Below are 20,070 nucleotides of genomic sequence, written 5' to 3'. Positions count from 1 at the left end.
AATTACCCTTCATTTTATACTACACTGTAGCTTAAAAATATCATTCTGAGCAGAATGTGAAGACAACTGTTTCAAACATATTTCTCTCTAAATTTTCAGGAGTATTTGCCTAAAGGGTATATTAGTTTCCACAAGCACATAAATATATCTATTTACATTTTTGAGTGTATCATTTCCCAGGTTTTCATGTGTAATTCTAATATTCAGCTCTTTACGATTTGCAGAATCACATTTACAGTCTGTCAGCGCGCACACATGTATACACTTTTGCCGTTGTAGAGTCCTGCAAAAGCTTAAGAGGGTCAGTGGATGCCCCCATGCTATTAGATTGTTGTGTATTTTTTCTGCCCTGTAACCACCATGCACATCATAGACGAACAGATTACATCTTTTATGTTAATTATAATTCAAGGTTGAAATTTTTTTTAGAGGTTTTGGTTCTCAGTTGTTTGTCACTTAATGCCTAGATGAAACTTCTTCCTAGTCTTTATAAACCAGCATTTGAAAATTTAATTTCTAAGTGAAATGACCTTTTAGTTCAGCTTATACCTAAATACATTAATAATTAGTCAAGAACAAATTCGGTACATTAAAGCCTGTTTGGAAGTTTTTATTTAAATGCCAGGGTGGACATTTTCAGTTTAAAAGTGAGTTGGCAGTGACAGCTAGGATGGGGAATATGTTCAAATATAATCTGTGTAATAATGACTATAAAATGTATAATTTCCATATTTAAAACTTATTCTAAACATTTGTGATTTTTTTACAAGTTCCATTTTTTAAAGCACTTACTCTTAAATCTTTTTCAAAGTGTATTATCATATCTAGATTTTGTAAAAGAGTGATCCATGTCATGTTTTAAAACAGACTATAATTAAAAATAAATAACGATAGTGCAAAGATGAATCTTAAGAGGTAAACATGTTCATTTCATGTCATAGCTCTCCTTTAAAGGCAAGTATAAAATTCCTGTTGACTGGGAACCTTATTAGCAATTCATGCATATTGGTTCCTGAGAAGAGTATATATCTTCATTGTGACCCACAGCACAGAGCTTAAACCTCTCCCTTGCGTTGGTATCCTCTATACCTGTGTCATTCACCGTGTTTAGAGGGTGGTATCCTCCATACCTGTGTCATTCGCCATGTTTAGACGGTAGAAGGTAGTTGATGGAGTCCTGAGATTCCTTAATGGGAAGCTGGCTGCATGTTCTCATAGTCTTAACTTTGTACATTCACAAATATTTATAATATTTATAGTCTTCTGTGAATGAACATCACTAGTCATGTGTTATTGTGAAGAATTCAAATACATACCATGTAAGAAATGATGAATAGTGTATTGTAGAATCTTTTGCCAATTAGATGATTATTTTTGGCTTCTGACAGTTCTGCTATTAGTTTGGGTTTAGTTTGCTCTTCTCGGTATCTATATTCATATTTTGCTTTGCTAATATACAAATATCCAAGATGGGGACAAGCATTCTAGAAAGACTTATTTGTAAAATTGACACATATTTTAAAAGTCTGCCTAAACCTTTTAAAAATTGATGCAGAATAGAAACCAGAATGTGAGTTAGACTTGGCCCTCAATACAGGTTTTTTGACTGAATGAATGAGTGAAGAATGATTGATTACATTTTCTAATTGGGAAGGTTTAGTTGTTGAAGCTTTCCCAGATAGTGCTCAGAAGGTTCTATAGGATTCATTTGTTTTGTTGCCTCTTTTAAGTTGCCCAGCTAGCAAATATTTTAATAAGCCTTTGCAATTCCCAAAGCTTACTGACCACCTTTGGAGGATTTACCCAAACAAATCGGATTGGCACCTTCCCAAAGCCAAGCCAATCCCTTGAGCCCCTGTAACTAATGAGAACTTTAAAATTGCTTGTCACCAGCATACAATGAATTGATCTGCATGTTAATCTTGACTTTTGATCCTTTGTGGATTAAAAATTAGCATGGCCCCAAATGAATTTCCATTCCTGGCAATCTTGGAATTAAAATGAAACTGTACTCATAAATTCTAATTGCATGAATTGCCTACTTTCTTTAACATGACATTTTTAAACTGTGTCTACATATTGTTGCACATAACACTTTAGAATTCCTTCATCTGAATTAATATCCCAGTTGGTCCTGATACTATCCTTGAATTATGGCCTTTTAAAGTCTTTTAAAATTATTTATGTTGAGTTTCAGAGCAGAGAGGCAGAGAGGCAGGCATTTCCATCTCTTCCCGGCAAGAGTTGATGATGGGAATTTAATTGTGCTGCCTATTAAACAGTGTACATACTAAAATTCCCATCGACTACTGTAACCATTTCTTTTTTAATGTAAAATTTTTTGTCACTTTTTTCATTTATGTCCTTCAAATATATGGGATACTGTTAATAAGCTAAGTAATTTTTGCTGATAAACCAAGAAATGCTTTTAAAATTATTTTTGACCCACAGGCATATTTTCACTGTGAATTGCCTATGTTTATTAAGCTTGAATGACATTCATCAAAAACTGAAAACCCACTGACTTGCAGTGATTTCCTTTTAAAATATGTTTGTATGATTTGTCCAGGGGAATACCCATAGCCTTTTATTTGAAAAAAGCTGTAGGCTTAAAAGTATTGGTTTGGAGCAAAATGGATTAGACTTTTACCTGGGGATTGCTATTTGTTATTAAATATATTTGTTTCTTACAAGAGAATCATATCTCTGTCTCTTTTAGAAAGAGTGTATAAACCTATGGTGTACTTAATAATAATTCAACTCAGCTATTCTTCAGGTAGCTCACATACATATGGAGGTCCAGTCTTTTTCTCTGGATGTAACTTACATATCTGGTAGGACAAGGCTAATTTTAGCCTGATTGCTTCCCCAAATACTGGGGCTCACACTTTCCCTCCAGGTATCAGAGGAAGGGCACCCTTCACACCTGCTTTTATTTTTTCACAAAGCTACTGGTACCCAGAATGTGGTCACTGATATCTTTTTTTCTCCCCCCTGCTGCCTCAGCATAGAAAGATGAGAGATTGAAGGAGTGCAACATGCTTTATGATTAGGGACAATTCTTATTTGACCAAGAATAGATGTCGCCATTATTGGGGGGTGGGGGAATCTCCCCCCCCACCCCCGTTGAGAATGAGATAATTATGCAGTGAAAGGGAGGGATGAACAGCAGAGGCCTTGGAGAAGAGATTTTAGAGAGACCCTCACAGAGCCTGCCAGATCTTCTTCACTGTCATGGGCTCTGGAACAAGGAAGGAATTGAGCTACCCGGGTACAAAGTCGAATTAGACATCATAGTCTATCTTCTCAATGCTCCTTGACTGGGCCCCTCCACGGCACTGTTATTAGCCCAAGTGTCCAGAAGGCTGCCAGGGAGTAAGCCAGCTCTTGATGCAAGCATTTGGCCACCATCTTCCCAGGCCAACGTGGGCAGAAGGGTGGGCCAAGGGTGGCAGAAACCAAAGATTCATGCCTCTATTGGCCTTAGTTAGAATTGGTACTATTTAGTAAAATAAACAGAACTTGCTCTGTTCTGATACATACAAACTAAACTAAATACACAGCATGACTTAAATAGGAAACATTGAGGGGTTTTTGGCAAGACTTGAGTGCTCATTGAATGCTTTAGTGTATATATTAAATCTTAAATCACGTGGGATATGAGAAACTAACTAGGAAAAGCTAGCCCTTGTTAAAGTATTTAGCCAAGGGGAAAAAACCCCACCAAAAACCTGTTTCTTATTTTCCTGTTAGCATCCATTTAGCAGCTGGGCTATTATCCTACTCAGAGCGGTACATTCCACACATTTGCATGCCTGAAAGTTGGAACCAGCAAAGCAAGAGTATGACAACCTCCAATTTATTTCTTTTGTTTTCTCTTTCAGCAAATGTCCCCAGCAGGCCACAGGTAAGAGCTAATGGGTTGATTGGATTAATGGTTACTGATCACAACCTAGAGTAAGCAGATTAGCTACCACTGATTTTACTGCTACTGTATTCTTTATGTAAGTAAACTAGTTTGACATTTAAATGTTAGTTGATTCTGTACCACTGTCAGTCTAAGGAAGTGGGAGGGGGTGGCTCCCAAGCCAGGTTCTTCCAAATACCAAACGTATTATGGGTTTGAGCCTCTGTTCTAGCAGCTTTTTATTGGAATCTTATACAAAGCCTGCAAGGTTCCTCTAGATAGGTCTGGCCACTGCTGTGGCCCAAATGTCTACTTAAGGTGGCTATCACGGAACATTCACTTGAAAAAAAAGTGACTAGTACCACAAGGATGGTTTTGTTACTCTGAGTGGGGAAAAGTTCAATTTTGTATTTAAAAATTTGCTGAAAACTGTTGGCAGCTACAGCCTCATGCCTTTCAGCATTTTTCTTATCGGAAACTTTTAGTAATAATGTGCCACAAGGCCACAGTAGCTCTTTGGAGACCATGGTCTTTCATGAACTTGCTTATTAAATCTTTTGAAACAGTGAACCTTCTGATTCATTGTCTTATTGGCAGGAGGAGCTGGGACCTTAACTGCACGGCAGGGGTGTGTGAATGAGACCAGCGAAGTGGTGAGAGCTGTGGGTGTCCTCTTCTGCTTGCTTCTGTTGTCGGAGTGAATTGGAAGCTTTCAGCGGGAGGTGTCAGAGGTGTGAGGAGAGACTGGAGGATGTGTGAGAGCTGCTAGGAGAACAGGAGAGCAGATGGACTGGGAAATAGAGTGCGACTACAGGCAGCATTAAAGGCCACCACTTAAGGGGCCATGCATGCATGTAGCTTGAGGCCAGTCTGCAGGGCTGTGTGTCGCCCTGCAGCCACGTTCCATTTCATGAGCACAGGCACCAGAGCCTTCTCTGAGTGTTGCATTTATCCAAAGTTGAAGTTGTGGTTTGGCGAAGTGAGTACAGTGATTCAAGGAAAGAGGCAAAGCATGGTTATAATGATTGAACCAGATGTGCAAACTCAGTAGCGAGAGAAGTGAGGACACGTCTAGTGTGGGAGACAGAAATAAAGAGGGGAGGAGGGTCAATGGACGGCAGTATCAGTGGATGGATGGATTTGCGGTCGTAAGCCCGAAAGGTAGAGATGATTGTCAGAAGGTGGGATGATTGGAATTGAAATTAAGAGAGTTGCAAGTATTGGTCATGGTCCATGTTTGGAGGTTTGAGTGAATGACCGAGACGGGTGTAGGACAGGATCACTGGAGGAAGAAAGCTCGAAGAACCAAAGCCAGAGTGTTGGAAGAATCATCTACGTGGGTGTTGAAATCACCACGATTTAAACATAGCTTTAGAGCAGGTGACATTGAGCCATTTCTTCCTAAAGAAGTTAGAGAACATGACCCAAAGGTCAGTAGAGGACTGCATAATGGGTTGGTATAGTCTGATGACATGAGATTCAGAGCTTGGGTGTTTTTAGGAAGAAGAGGAAAAAAGATACCCTGAAAGGCTCCATGAGGGTGGAGGAGGGAGCTCGTGCAGCGTGTGAAGAGTGTGGGAGGAGGAAGTCCTGTGTGAGAGGGCCGAGGGGGAAGCTGTGTGTGCGGAGATCCAGATATTGATTAGACTGAGCAGCAAGTGAAGGCAACGTTCAAAGAAGAGTTCGGGAACATGGGTTTTGCGACTTGTGAACCACGTGACCTGGGGGCACAGAGGAAGGGTTTCAAGCACTACACAGGGTGATATGTGGGGACACAGTGTGCAGATTCTATGAGGAACAAAGTATAGGTGACAAAAAGTGATGAAAGGTGACAAGGGGTCTGGAGCATTTTATGGTGGCCCATTGAAAACAAGCAGAAGGTGTGTGATGAGATTAGACTTGGCGGCCCCCAAGTGGTGGAGAGGAGAGAGAATCTCCCTTTAAATCCTCAAGTAGTTTGCAATATGAGTGCTCAAAATTTAATGCAGAAAGTGATCTTGCAGACCTTCTCCTCCTACTTAGTTTTTAGATTTTAGAAATCGAGTTTAAAAGAGCTAAATTTGTCCTGGTTATACAGTAACTTAGTGGATGCAGCAATCATCTGACTCAATGCAAGGAGGCCCCTTTCCTCTTTGCTTTCTTTCCTCTCCATTCTTTCTCTTTCTTTGCTTTTCCCTTCAGCATTTCCCTCCTCTTCTCATTTTCCACACCTCGGGTCAAATGGAAATTCATGAAAAACATGTGTTTTCATCTGGAGAGTTGAGCTAATATTTACATGGCGTGTCTTAAATTTTTAGAATTCTGACACCTAAAACGAGAATTATCGTGCTCCTAATTAATAGACTCATCCAATTCTCAAGGATAATAGAGTGCATAGAAATAACTCAAAAATCTTCTTAGCCTTCTTTTTCAACTTGAATCGCACCAAAGCTTTAGTTACCAATGTTAATATGTAACAACAAGTTCCTTTCCCAAGTAGACTGGATCTCTCCCTTCTCTGTTCCCAAAGTACTTTGCATTACTATGGTCAGTGCTTACCTCATCCTAGAATGGAAGGAGGCTGTGTTGCTGAGGTATCTCTCGCACCTGCTTCTGGGAGGGCCTCACCTCAGTACAATGCCTAAACTCCAGTGGGCCCCATCAGTGTTCGTTGAGGTTTCGCTCCCTCTAACATGGCCATGACACGTTCAAAATGCAGAAGCAAGTGCCTGGAGACTCCAAATTCGAATAGTGATGGAGAAAAGGCTCTAGGCCGGTGTTGAGTTTGCTGCTCATTGCATACCTGGGAAATGGAGCAGCCTCTTGGGCGCTTTTCCAGCAGCTTTGTTAGGAACACAGTTCCAGGAAAGGGGGACTTTGTGCCAAAGTCTTTTATAAAACAAAGGGTAAGGACAGATATTGTCTTTTCTGGGAGTCCTGAAAGGGCTCCTATGATGTATGAGGCATGGCCCAATTTGGATGATTTCATTTTATTGTGATATTTTTTCTAATTTCAAAATAATTTTAAAAGACCAACTGTTTGACCTTCCCTTTGAAAGGCTGCTACTATCTTCCTGAGTGTGGCCTGGATTTACATCCTCTCTTGCCGGGGACATTTAACTTTAAGTGGCACCGCAGCAACACCGTTGGATGGCAATGCCTGTCTTCACTTCCTCTTCTCTGGCCTGCAGCTTGGGACTGAGATGGGTTGGGATTGTGAAGGTACCTGCTCTCTAGGAGACCTCCCACCGTCTGTCAGGGAGAGACAGCGTGGTTGCAACAGCCTAATTCAGTCACCATTGGTACCTTCAGCAGAAAGAAGCCAAGTCCTCTCAATTTCAATTGGCTTCCAGCCTAGGCAAGAGAAGAAACTTCCAGACTTTCCTCTAAATGAGCTGTCGTGGTAAAAAGCAGACTAGATAACTTCTGGATGAGAGGGAATGACCTCATCACAGGGAGTTAAGGGTCCCATTTGGACAGAGCAAAATAAGGCTCGACTCCTTCTGAAAGAAGCACTTCTATTTTCTCATAGAGTTGACAGATCGCTGCTACCTGTAATGATTTATGAAAATGTTGTTCTGACAGTGCTGTTTTCCCTTCCCGCAGGCAATGTGAAGTATTCATCCAGCCAACCAACATTTCCTGACATGCAGTATTGCCCTTTTCAGCAAATGCCAATTCCAAGTTCATTTAATCAGAAGCTCCGTGGCGACCTGACCCATGCTTTGAGCACTGACTGTGTGTTCTACTGAAGGAGCACTGACTATCCAAAGAGAAAAGGATATTTTGTTTTTATAATAACCATATATTATTGTTTTCTTCTTCCCTTTCTATGCAACTGTAAATTAATGAACAGAGAGGTATTTGGAAATGGAAATACATTTGTCACTGATTTGTATAATGTACACAGCACTGGGAAAGTGGGTGGGGCTTTCTAATATGATATCGTCTTTTTAATAACCGTGACAAAAAATTGCATAAGAATTAGAAGACCACTTTTCATTTTTACATTCCTTCCGCTGTTCATATTAACTTTGTACAATAACTTCATTTATTTCTTTGATTCTTTTACCATATTGTTTTGGTTATTTATAATTCACAAATCACATGACCAAATAGATTTAATGTATTTGTTTCCATGGTTTGGCCAAATAACAAATTCATATATTTCAATCAAATACAAACACACATACACACACACACACACACACACACACACACACACACACACACATAGAGACTAGGCTATAGCCCTGTGTATATTGTTTAACTTTATTTGACATCATATACTTACTTCCTTGGTGACCACTTGGATAACCACAATAAAAATCCTGTGGGCCTAAAAGGCATTTCTATTGGGATTTTTTTTTCCTGCATTTTATTCACTTCTTTATATAAGTAGGTCTTAATTTCTTTATTTATTTTATGTCCCAGTCTATATGATAGAGGAGACTGCATTATAATAATCTCAAAGATCATTTTACCAAAGGTTGCCCATTTAAGCATATTTTCATTTTGACATAGAAACAAAACTGGTACAACCTTTCCTTGTTCCCACGTCTTGATTTTCATCATTAAATGCACAGCAGACCTTTACCTATTTTAATACCAGAACACATTATTGTCTTTAGTTCCCTTTGAAGAGAGTTTTATTGTTGTTTTGTATTTTCAAGTGCTTTATAATTCTCGAAACTCCTAGTTGTTTTCTTTCTGAAAGCAGACACAAATTTAGTGCTTTTCTCATTTACCCTTTTTACTGAATGAATAGATGTTTTATTACCCTTCATTTGATCAGTATACTTGGGAAAGGATGTTTATGGAAAGCCTATGTCACTGCCTCTACAGAAGAATGAAGTTAACGCTTAGATCGTGGTACCTCTGCCTATACCTTTGAGCACACTCAGTTAGGCATTTGGTTCAACTTCTGACTTAACATTTAATTGATTAAGTTTAAACATGTTACTTAATTATCAAACGTAGAGAAACCAAAAAAAAAAAAAAGTGAAAATAATATGTTTTTAGTCAAGCATATGTACTTTTAAAACATCAAGACATTTTAACTTTGGGTTCTCTTTAACTGGGATCTTGCCAGAAGGAGGCTTAAAGTTTGAAATTGCTATTCTTTTAGAATAGTTTGGGTGGGTTGGGGGGCAAGGGTGTCTATTTGCAGCATAGATATTTTGAGAAGAAGAAAATTGTTTTATATAAGAGGAAAGCCATGACCACCTTTCTACCTCAGATCCATCTTCATCCCTTGTGTTGGAAATAGCTTTATGCCGCTGCAATCTGCAAAGTCTAGAGCTTTTTATCGGGCCATGTCATGCCCAAGAAAGCACCTATTTAAAGAAAAAAAAATTCCCTGAACTACAAGTTGTAGATTTGGTGTATTCCTTGTTCTTACTTTGAAAAGTCACGTGTTAATTTTTTTCCTGCCTGTATTTGTATGCAAAATGTCCTCTATCTGCTATTAAGAAAAAGCTCCATAAAACACTACATTGTATTCTTCTAAGTATTAATAAATAAAAAGAAATATATTGCAGTAACAGTGGGAAGTAAATATGTAATTCTTTTGAAATATGTGGTAAAGAACTAACCACAGAGTATCATCTAATCTGGTTACATATTGTATTTTTCATCCTGAATAAATATAATTTTAACACAAGATGACTTTGATATTCTTCAGCCGGGTTCACTGATAGAATCTGAGCTTTGAATGTACATTCATGAAAATAAAACAGACAGCCTGTGGCCTCACAAATCTACATATTTTCCTATAGTTTGGCTTATACACACAAATATAGTCTCTTCTTGCTTTCATTCTCTCTCTCTTTCTCTCTTCTCTTACCATTTGTATAATTTTATTATTCTCAATTTCCTTTAAGGTAGAAGGCTTATTGGTAGGAAAAAATAATAATATTGGATGTTAAAAATGTGTACATAAAGCCTCTTGTGCCTTTGTTTTAATGACTAGATGTTACTGGCGTTTAGTTCACCCTTTCAAATCCACTTTTAGCCTCATGCTCTTAAATACTGTGCTTTTTATCTATGCACTGGATTTTAACTACTCTGGTAGTAGCTTTAATCGATTTCTGAAGCCATCCAATGGGAAACAGTGTTAAGAATCATGTTACTTGACTCTAAAATTAAAGCTCTCAATGAAATACAGAAATCATCCAAAATACAATTTGTTAAAGAAAACTGATGCATTCTGATGAGCAAACATTTTCAACATCCTATCTACCATTAAGTACTACTCACATTAAAGCATTCCTAAGGAAACAGTCCCCAACAATTTGTTGAGTAGGTAGTTGAAAATACAAGTGAGAGCAAATGTACAAGTTTTGTTTTTATACTGCTGTGGTTTGAATGTGTCCCCCCAAAGTTCATGTCTTGGAAATTTAATCCCTGGTGGAACAGTGTCTAGAAAGGGGACCTTTAAGAGGTGATCGGGTCATGAGGGTAGAGGTTATGAATGGATCCTCATCATCGCCGGAGTGGGTTTGTTATCTCCAGAGCCAGTTTGTTAGAAAAATGAGTTTGGTCCTCTCTTGCTCTGTCTCAGGCACTCTCCTACCCTTTCGCCGCCCACTGTGGGAGGACCAGCAAGAAGTCCCTCACCAGATACTGGATCCTTCATATTAGACTTCCCAGCTCCAGAAATGAGAGAAATAAACTTCTTTGTAAATTATCCAGTCTGTGGTATTCCGTTATAGCAACACAAAATGGACTATACATATACTATATATATATATATACACACACACACATATATACATATATATATATATATATACACATAAATATATACTAAGCCTTCAGCTTGTTATATACCATTGAGATTATATATATTTTAAATAGTTTACTCTTGGATAGCTTTCCATCTACCCACATTCACTATTTCAGTAGACCAACTTTTTCAGAGGCCTTTCTAAGTTCATTAATTGATACTTCAATGAAAATATAGTAAACCACCATTAACACTACTACTTAAACCTGTAAGTAAGGTCCAAACACTTCACTGACATATGACATCAGCTTGTACTTTTGTGAGACAAATTAAGTGACCAGAATGAGCCTGCTACAGAGGGCAGGAGACAATCACAATCATATTATTAATATATCCAATACCTGTGGTATCAGTATCTCTTTATTGTCACAAGAACGCTGCATGGCAGCCACAAAATGTCAATAGCAAACATTTAGCTCCTGGGATGTGGGGTTCGGCTTTGCTGGACGGGACTCTTCTTACCCTAGCTGGTTTTGCTCGCACATTTGTGACCAGCCTTGGATTGCCTGAGGGCTCTGCCGATCTTGGCTGGATTGCTCCTGTGTCTGGAGTTTCACTGGCTGTTGACTGATGTGAGATGGCTAGCCTAGGATGCCGTCCTCGGCTGGAATCCTCTTGGCTGGATTCTTTCATTCACAAGCAGGCCAACCTGGGGCTGCTCTCATGCAATGGCAGAAGTGTGCACAAATGGAGCCTTTGCCGAAAACTGGCGCACCATCCCTTCAGCCAGATTCTCTTGGTTAAAGCAAATTATAAGGCCGGGTATGGGGAATACATTCCATCTCTTTAGTGAGAGAAACTGCAAAGTCATATGACAAAGGCTATAGTAACAGACAGGGTAATGAATCGAGGCCATTATGTTTCAAAATATAAACTTTAAGGCAGTGGCCCCCAACCTTTTTGGCACCAGGGACTGTTTTCATGGAAGCCATTTTTCCCACAGGTTGGGGTCGGGGGATAGTTTCAGGATGATTCAAGTGCATTACATTTATTGTGTATTTTATTTCTATTATGACATTGTAATATATAATGAAATAATTATACACCTCACCATAGGTTGGGGATCCCTGCTTTAAGGTAAGCAAAGCAGAGGACTTAGGGCCAGAATATAAAATACCCATTTCCTTAGGCATCATGTCCCCTGCCTCAGTGGAACAGAAAGGAGATATCCTCTTTGCAAGGCCCTCTTTTAAAACAGGTCAAGAAGATAATCCCTTCCACCCCAAGCTAACAATTCAGAAAACAAAACGAATAGGAAAATAATGGCATGCCTGAGCCCAAAATCCTAAGACTTCAGGACTGATAGTAACAGTAGAAAATAAATAAATAAAATGGAAAGAAAAAAATCTAGATGAGAGATGGAATAAAGAGGCTATTATGGCTGGGTGTGGTGGCTCATACCTGTAATCATAGCACTCTGAGAGGCTGAGGCAGGAGGATCACAAGGTCAGGAGTTCAAGACCAGCCTGAGCAAGAGTGAGACCCCCATCTCTACAAAAAACAGAAAAATTAGCCCAGCATGATAGGGGTGTATGACTGTAGTCCCAGCTACTGGGGAGGCTGAGGCAGGAAGCTCACCACTGCCCTCTAGCTGAAGTGACAGAATGAGACTCCGTTTCCAAAAATTAAAAAAAAAAAAAAAAAGATAGCTATTGTAACTGCTCAGAGGAACATTTATTCAAACTGACTTGTTATAGCAGGAAGAGCACACAACATATAGAAGGTTCTTCACTTTGATCAAATGAGTAGGGCACATGTGATATTGTACCCTCCTAAGCATTTGTTTAGAAATGTGCAGTTTATTTGCACTTTGCATAAACTTACAAACTTAACACTAATTTCTCATTCTGGTGGCCTTCAAATTTCGACATAGTTTAGAATATTAACAGTTGACACATATGATTGAGTTCCGATAGTCTTTTGTAAATAACCTCTGTTGGTACTGTTTTGAATTTTGTATATGGGTAATTAGGAGAAATAAACTGGCAATTTGCCTCCAGCTTAGTTCTGTTCTCAGACCAGAAAACACAAATGCTGCCTGGGATATTTGTAAGCCCACCCTTGTCCCCCACAGTCCTCATGTATCCCATTCTCATCTCCCCACTTCCACCCCCATCAAGCAGGTTGATACTTTCACTGATGTCTAGAAAAGATGCTGCTAAACATAAAACAAAACGTCTGCTGGGCACACATAGTCCCAAAATGTTAATGATGAATTAATAAAATTAAAAATGTAAGGAATCTTATGATTAGTTGAAGGATATTAACCATGTATCTAAATTCTGCCTTGGTTTGAAATTTAGTGGCTATTACTCCACTGAAAACAAAATATCCGAGTGCCAGGGATGTGCAAGACACTGTTCAAGTTGCTGAAAACAAAGTGAGGGCACAAGTCCCTGCCCCTAGGAGTTCCTAATCGAACGGATAAGCCCAATGACATGCAGATGGTTGCATAATAGCGATGGGAGCTGGGAGAGAGATTAATAGGTCCTGATAAGAACATAGAGTATACCCTAAACCCCCATAGGATGTGCTTACAAAAATAGGGATGCAGCTCAAGAAAAAAAGTATGGCCTTAACCACCACTTACAGAAACATATCCTAATAACCTCACTGGGATGTTTCAATGTGCTTATTGGTGATGTTAGAGTACTAAGAAAACATCACGATGATCACTAAAAATGCAAAATACGTAGCAGTGTTTCCCCAATAAAAGGATTCCCTGATTGCATCGTTTTGAGAAACACTGTATGCTCTGATGCCCTTTGGAGAGTCACATGCACATGAACATATTAAAAGCTTTGAGAAATTCTGAAGTAATGAAATCTGCCTTACTGCATATCACTGTCTATTTCTAAAGCATTTAACCACAGAACCCTATTGCGTCTTACCTACTAACACCCTACAGTGTACATTTTCGATGCTGCATCAATGTCGAATGTTTTAATTTTGCAAACATATATAGGTAGCAATTCATGACGTCTACAAAAATGACAAGTGAATAGTACAACAATTAGTATTAACTGAGGAATTTAAAAAAGAGAGTAACCTTGTATAACAACCAATATATCCTATCATTAAAAAGGCATACTAAAGCTTGAGTAAGAATTAAGGGGAAAAAAACCCAAAATCACAATTTGCTCTCAGTTTATTTGTCATCAGTTCATAAAATATTTATATTTCTAAAGAAATGATGCATTATTTCTAAAAGCTATGATTTCCTAAATGAGTCCTCATAGCAGGCACTATTAAACTAGGCATTAATTATAAGAACAGCAGGCATTAGGAATGGCTAGAGCATCCAAAAATTATTCCTTGAGATCCCATTTTTTGTTTGTTTCTTTACCTAATTAAAAATAGGAATTTCCAGTTTCTGCCAAAACAGATTAAAACATTATCCAATTGGAATGTGACTGCCATGTAAGAAATATAGCTATAAATATCATTTATTTTCTCTCTTTTAAAAGCCCCTTTCTTTTGAAGGTCTGGCTCTTTTGTATGCAGGTAAAAACTCACTTTTCAGATCTATTTCTAAGAGTTTTTTAAAGAAGCCAAACAATGCTCTAGATTGTCACAACCTGCTTGAAATACTTTATAAATCTATTCCTTTAGTGTATTGAGCAAGCGTGTACTAATTATTAAATTCATTTCTTCCACTACGTTGATAACAAAGGAGGAATCCTAGATAATAATTATTGGAAATGTGCATTGTGAATACAAACTGATTCTCTCGAGGTTAGTTATCAAGTATCAACTGTCTTTGGTTTTACTGCCCATAGATAAATTCAATGGAGTTCCTGAATCAGAACAGCTTAGGCCCAAAGCCATGAATAAGGGCACCATAGTATAAGTCTCTGTATTTGGCCTAGCTCCATAGAATAATTATTTAGTTAATTTCATCTTAACTGGTTTTTGTGAGATTAAGTACAGCTAGATATTAGAGCAGTGGTCCTTAGCACTCTTCTCAGCATCATCCTGGAGTCAGGGTAGGCTCGCCCCAGAAATACCCACAGGCCATGCTCAGGAATCCCTGTTATAAATCCCTGCTAGCTCCACAAAAACACCACCAAAATCATCTATTGATAGGTCAAAGCTGATCTTATTTTTAAAAGCAGTAAGAGAACACTGCTTGACGGAGTTTCTGTGGCATCACAGAAGGGAAAGGGTTTGGTTGGGATCACATAAGGAGGATGCTGTAATAGTTTAGGATTGCTGAGCATAGCAAGACAAAAATGTTTTGGGGCAACAGTTTTCAAGATTCTTTGGAAATACAGCTGTTTGATGCTATCTGTTGAAGAAGTTAACAGTTTGATGTTCAAATAAATCGGGTTCTCAGAAAACTTCTGGAACAACTGAAAAAGTTATAACAAAGTCTTGATGATGAAGACAGAGGAATGCCAAAGCCATGTTAGTGAAGATAATGGATGTGTAAAGTCATGACGCTATAGACAAAGTTGCACAGCTGCAGATGCTTTTGGTTCTCAGCTTCTTCAGCCTTAGCTGAAGGATAAACCATGAATATCAGCAGGCAGGATCAAGCCACATCTTCACTACAATTTGAGGTGTCATGATCAAGTATTATGTTCCTGGGGCAGTTATTTCAAATATTGTATGTGTCAGGTTTTCCTGTTCTTTTTGTTGGGTGACAGTTTGTTGGATCATAACACAGGACAGCAGCTACAAACAGTAGGCCTAAGTCTGGGGATCACAAACCTGAGTGCTCCAACCCAGAAAAATCCTAAGGTAAGGATTTTAATCAGAATTTGCAATCCACTTCCCAGCCAGGAACCGCAAGTGTCCAAACTAAACCAGGAGAATAGATCCTATCACCAATCTAAACAGCCTGCAGAATTAGATAATGAGGTTATTAGTAAAAGACTCAAAATTCATAATTTCTTTGTTTGAATACTGGATCTCAGTAATATTATAGGTACCAAAAAGTCTGGAGGGCTGTAATCACAACAATCCCCTAAACTAGCACATGTTCCTCTTGAAAGGGCCATGTTCTCTGTCCTAAACCACCACTTGCCCAATTTCATGAACCTCTTAGGCCAGAGGTTCTATAGCCTCTGTGGTATTGTCTAACTCTTCTGCTAGTGTGTGGCAATGTAATTTGTATTATTCTTTCAACTTTTCACACTTCTTGTAAAGCATGAAATAAAAAATCCTGAGGGGAGAAGAAAGCAATCCAAAACTACCCTTGAATAGTTAGGGCTCCAAATCAAGTCCTAACTTTTATCATTCTTGAAATATTATCTAGAAATCTCTTTGTTCAAGAAAGACAACTTTATTGGCCAAAATATATTCTGGGTTATATCAGAGATTATCCTAAAAGTGGGCATCAATTTAGCAACATAAGGAGTCTTGGCAGAAGCCGTTCCCTTCAAAAGTCTATCACTTATGAAGGTGCTCAACTTGAGGTCTCCACAAGGGACCTCATCTTCCATTTCCAGGATGATTTACACTTCTCTGAGAGCCATGACTCCAAGAATAAGCCCCTTAGATTTTCACTGTCCTGCTGGTTGTTAACAGTATCTGATAGGATCCTTTGCACGAGGGTTTGAGGGCTGTCTTTCTCTGATGTCTTGTAGAAGGTGTCTCTTCTCTAGAAGACCAAGTCTGTAGGTTTTAAGTCATGTAAAGGTGATTCAGGAAGATGTTGGAGAAAGAAGGCTCCCATCCGTTGATGCTAGGACTAAGTATTACACAAATCCCCGGCAATATTTGGCATGTCTGCTTGCAATAGCCTGGATTTATTCCTAAATCCATGGACTAGTCTGTTACTAAACAGACTTTTACTCTCATAAAAGGAGAGTCTATGAACTCCAGAAGTTGTTAATCCCATTGTCAGTGAATCCAATAACTAATATTGGCTCATAGCTTAAGCCATGGAAGTCTCTGAGAGTTTACTAAGTTGAGTTTCAGAAATATTCTTTCCATTTTTCCTGAAGATTGAAAGTGATATAGACACATATACTTCTGAGTAAGTGGCAGAGCTTTGCAAAGGCCCAAGTAAAATAGGTTTCCTGTCACTCAAGAGAAAGAAAAGTCATTTCCAAGTCTGGAAACACAAAATCAAGTAAATTTTTTTGGCTATCGTTATTGCTGTAAATATCTGATGAAAGGCTTCGGTCCAACCAGAAATTAACAAATACTGACCAGGACACATTCAAAATTCATCAGAGGGCAGGTGTATGTAATCCATTTGGAAGTGTTCACAAAGGTCCTGAGGGTTGTTTCTTGTCCATTTCCCATCCAACATGGTTTTTACTGGATTGTGATGTTGACAAATGAGACATGCATCAGAGACACCCTTGGCCATTTTGGTAAAGTTTCCTCACTGATGTTGATTGATCACAGAGGCAAATATGCCCTTGCTAGGATGAGTAATTCTAAGTAAAATTTTTGCAAAGTTCTGCTGCTACTAGGAACCAATCTCAGAGTACCTAAGATCATCCTCAGGCAGTTTGCATCTAGTTATCTCCCAGGACCTTTCTTGATGCTGGAGTCAAATCCTAGCATTCTGTAATAGCTTCCTTGAACACAACCAGAGATTTGGTCTCTAGGTGCATCAAAAGGGCTAGGATCCTAGTGAAGCTGCCTGAACTCCACATTATCTCCTTTTGTACAAGCTTATACCTTACTATAATCACATTGTGAAGAAGCACATACTAGCATACTGGTTTGATTTCTTTAAATAAATAAAAAAAAGCACTAGCATACTCAAAATTCCTTTAATTTGTTCAGCATTCTTGATTGAGAATTCTGCTGAAGTCAAGAACCCTCTTTGTTCGCAAAGCATTCCAAAATCCTGACCTACTCCAAAAACATGTCTACTATGTATATTAGCCCTCTTTGGTTAACTGACAAACATCTGAAGAGAGCAGTGAGTTCTATGACCCAGTAGATTTTGCTTCTGCTAGGATTTTTGCTTCTGTAAGGATTCATATTATAGGAATGAAGTGAGATCTGTTATAGTTATGGTATATTCTACCTGGTATTTTCTGTTTTAGTCTTAAGATATGTCTCATCAACAAATAAAACTAAGTCTTGATTTTCTAAAGTACTTTTTAGCATATCTATTCAGGGCCTAGATAGTTTATAACTTATCTAGACAGTCATAAATGTCCCCTTTTTAAAGAAAATGAAAGAAGAGTTGCAGGATTCAATATTGAATAGAAATATGTAAAAAAGAGAGGAAGGAATAGAATTTCCCAGAAGGCAAGCCTCCTTTATGATAGATATTGTTTATTTTCAATAAGCGACAAAGAACGTACACCACAAGGGACCATAGTTTAAAGGAGATTCTAAAATTCAAGTGAACAGAGCTGCTATGGCTATTGTTCTTAGACAAGTTGATTAGATTTTTGCCACTGGCTTAAGAGAGAGATCATAGTAAGGTATTGGTCTCTGATGATTCACAAGAAGTTGAGTACGAACACCCAGGGCTTATGCAAATCTCTCATGTTATATATAAATAGACAAGATCATGATAATTAGGTAGGCATAGAGTGGGAGGTTTTTGAAGAGTTAATTTTAGCTTACGAAAAGAGTGTTTGTATTTTGGTTCTCAGAGAAGAGGTTTAGTTACCAGAGATTTGGTTAAGTCATACAGTGATGTGGAGACTTCAGAAAAGCTGGTGACTCCAGTAGTCAGTGAGATCCAGGAATCCTCTTAGTTGTCTCTTAGTTACTGAAAATGTAACTTCTCTTTGAAAACCTTATGCCCTTTTTGAAAACAGTAAGCAGGTGCGTGGAATAAATCTTAGAGCTCACCTCTCCCTTAGAACACAACAAAAGGTCATCCACATATTGGGTAAGAATAGAATTTCAAGGAAATTTAAAGGTCTTGAGGTTGAGGTTGAAGACTTGTGAAGAGTAGGAGAGTGCCTCAATAACCCTGGGCATAACATAGAAATAATATTTTTTATCTTACTAGGAGAAAGCACACAGGTACTGACTATTTTGACCTAAGAGATACTAAAACAAGCAGAACAAAGATTTAATACTGTAAAATTGTAGCCTTAGGAGCCACCTAAAAGAATATAATATTTGAGTCTGATACTACAGGAAGCAGGGAATAACTATCCTGATGTCTTGAGCAAATATATACACACACACACACACACACACACACATATATATATGCTGTCCCCTAGTTTTTTAACAGATGATATAAGTATTATAAGGAATGCTACAAGGTATGATGCATTCTTTCTCTGTTAGGCTTTTGACTATTGGTTGTAGTCCTTCTTCAAACTCTTGTTAAATGATACTGTGCAAGTTTGAGTTATGATTTAGATGGAGCAATCTTAACCTTGATGGGCTTAGCCTCAATGCTACCTAAATCAGTAGAATATTTGTCTATGAAAGTCTGATACCATCTTGATATCTGCAGTGTGAGCGTGATTGAGATACACAGACATTGGTAAATTGATATTGAAAGAGCTCAGGAAATTTCACTCCAAAATATGACTCTTTGGTATAAAGAATATTTTGAATTAAAGGCTCTTAGAGATCAACAGGCTCTTGGAAGGGGCTTTCCCTCTATCTGCATAACCAAACAGACCCATCAAAAGAACAACCAGCCGGGCGTGGTTGCTCACGCCTGTAATCCTAGCACTTTGGGAGGCCGAGGCAGGCGGATTGCTCAAGGTCAGGAGTTTGAAACCAGCCTGAGCGAGACCCCGTCTCTACCAAAAATAGAAATAAATTAATTGACCAACTAAAAATATATATACAAAAAATTAGCCGGGCATGGTGGCGCATGCCTGTAATCCCAACTACTCGGGAGGCTGAGGCAGTAGGATCGCTGAGCCCCGGAGATTGAGGTTGCTGTGAGCTAGGCTGACGCCATGGCACTCACTCTAGCCTGGGCAACAAAGTGAGACTCTGTCTCAAAAAAAAAAAAAAAAAACAACCAACTTCCCTTCCCTGGTCTGTTACCACACTATATTGCAGGAAAGAAAATAAAGAGTACAACCAGACCTGGCCCAAATCATTTTAAATATAATATTTGACTCTCAAGGTTAATTTAATTTATAAAGAGAATAATTTACAAGTCAGTCTGTTTCTCCCGCCCTTTCATTCTCCTTAGCAACCATTTATTGCCCTTAAACAGAATTACCTATACTCCTCATCTCTCCTTCCCCTCTGAAAGGAGTGTATAAAAATATTTGTATCCCACTGGGATATTGGGTAATCACTCTGTGATTCTCCTGGTGCTCATGATAAATAAACTTCTTCCTTTTACTAATCTGCCTTAATTGTGAGTTGATCTTTCAATGAACTTTCAGGGTAAAGGGGAAGTTTCCCCCTCACTCCCACAATATTCAAATCAGGTATGCCATTATTATGAATAGGAGGACCCTGAGGGATTTTAAGAAAGGAGCTATTA

General features: G+C 38.5%; 1 protein-coding gene across 12 annotated transcripts in view; it reads left to right on the top strand.

The window, feature by feature from the left end:
- Nucleotides 1-9,547, top strand: part of UTRN (utrophin) — a 478,755-nt gene extending 469,208 nt beyond the window's left edge. For 10 of the 12 annotated variants that reach the window (XM_076002898.1, XM_076002896.1, XM_076002897.1 and 7 more), the window contains 3 exons: nt 3,885-3,907; nt 4,505-4,560; nt 7,493-9,547. In XM_076002898.1, coding sequence (XP_075859013.1) covers nt 3,885-3,907; nt 4,505-4,522 — 41 coding nt within the window. In that variant the 3' untranslated portion in view covers nt 4,523-4,560; nt 7,493-9,547. Of the gene's footprint in view, nt 1-3,884; nt 3,908-4,504; nt 4,570-7,492 lie in introns of all 12 variants that reach the window. The other 2 variants (XM_076002893.1, XM_076002895.1) reach the window with 2 other exon arrangements.
- Nucleotides 9,548-20,070: the final 10,523 nt, after the last annotated feature.

Source organism: Microcebus murinus, chromosome 5, assembly GCF_040939455.1.
Source record: "Microcebus murinus isolate Inina chromosome 5, M.murinus_Inina_mat1.0, whole genome shotgun sequence".
Lineage (NCBI taxonomy): Eukaryota > Metazoa > Chordata > Mammalia > Primates > Cheirogaleidae > Microcebus > Microcebus murinus.
Note: the sequence above shows the minus strand (reverse complement) of the source record. Positions and strands in the feature narration are given on the sequence as shown.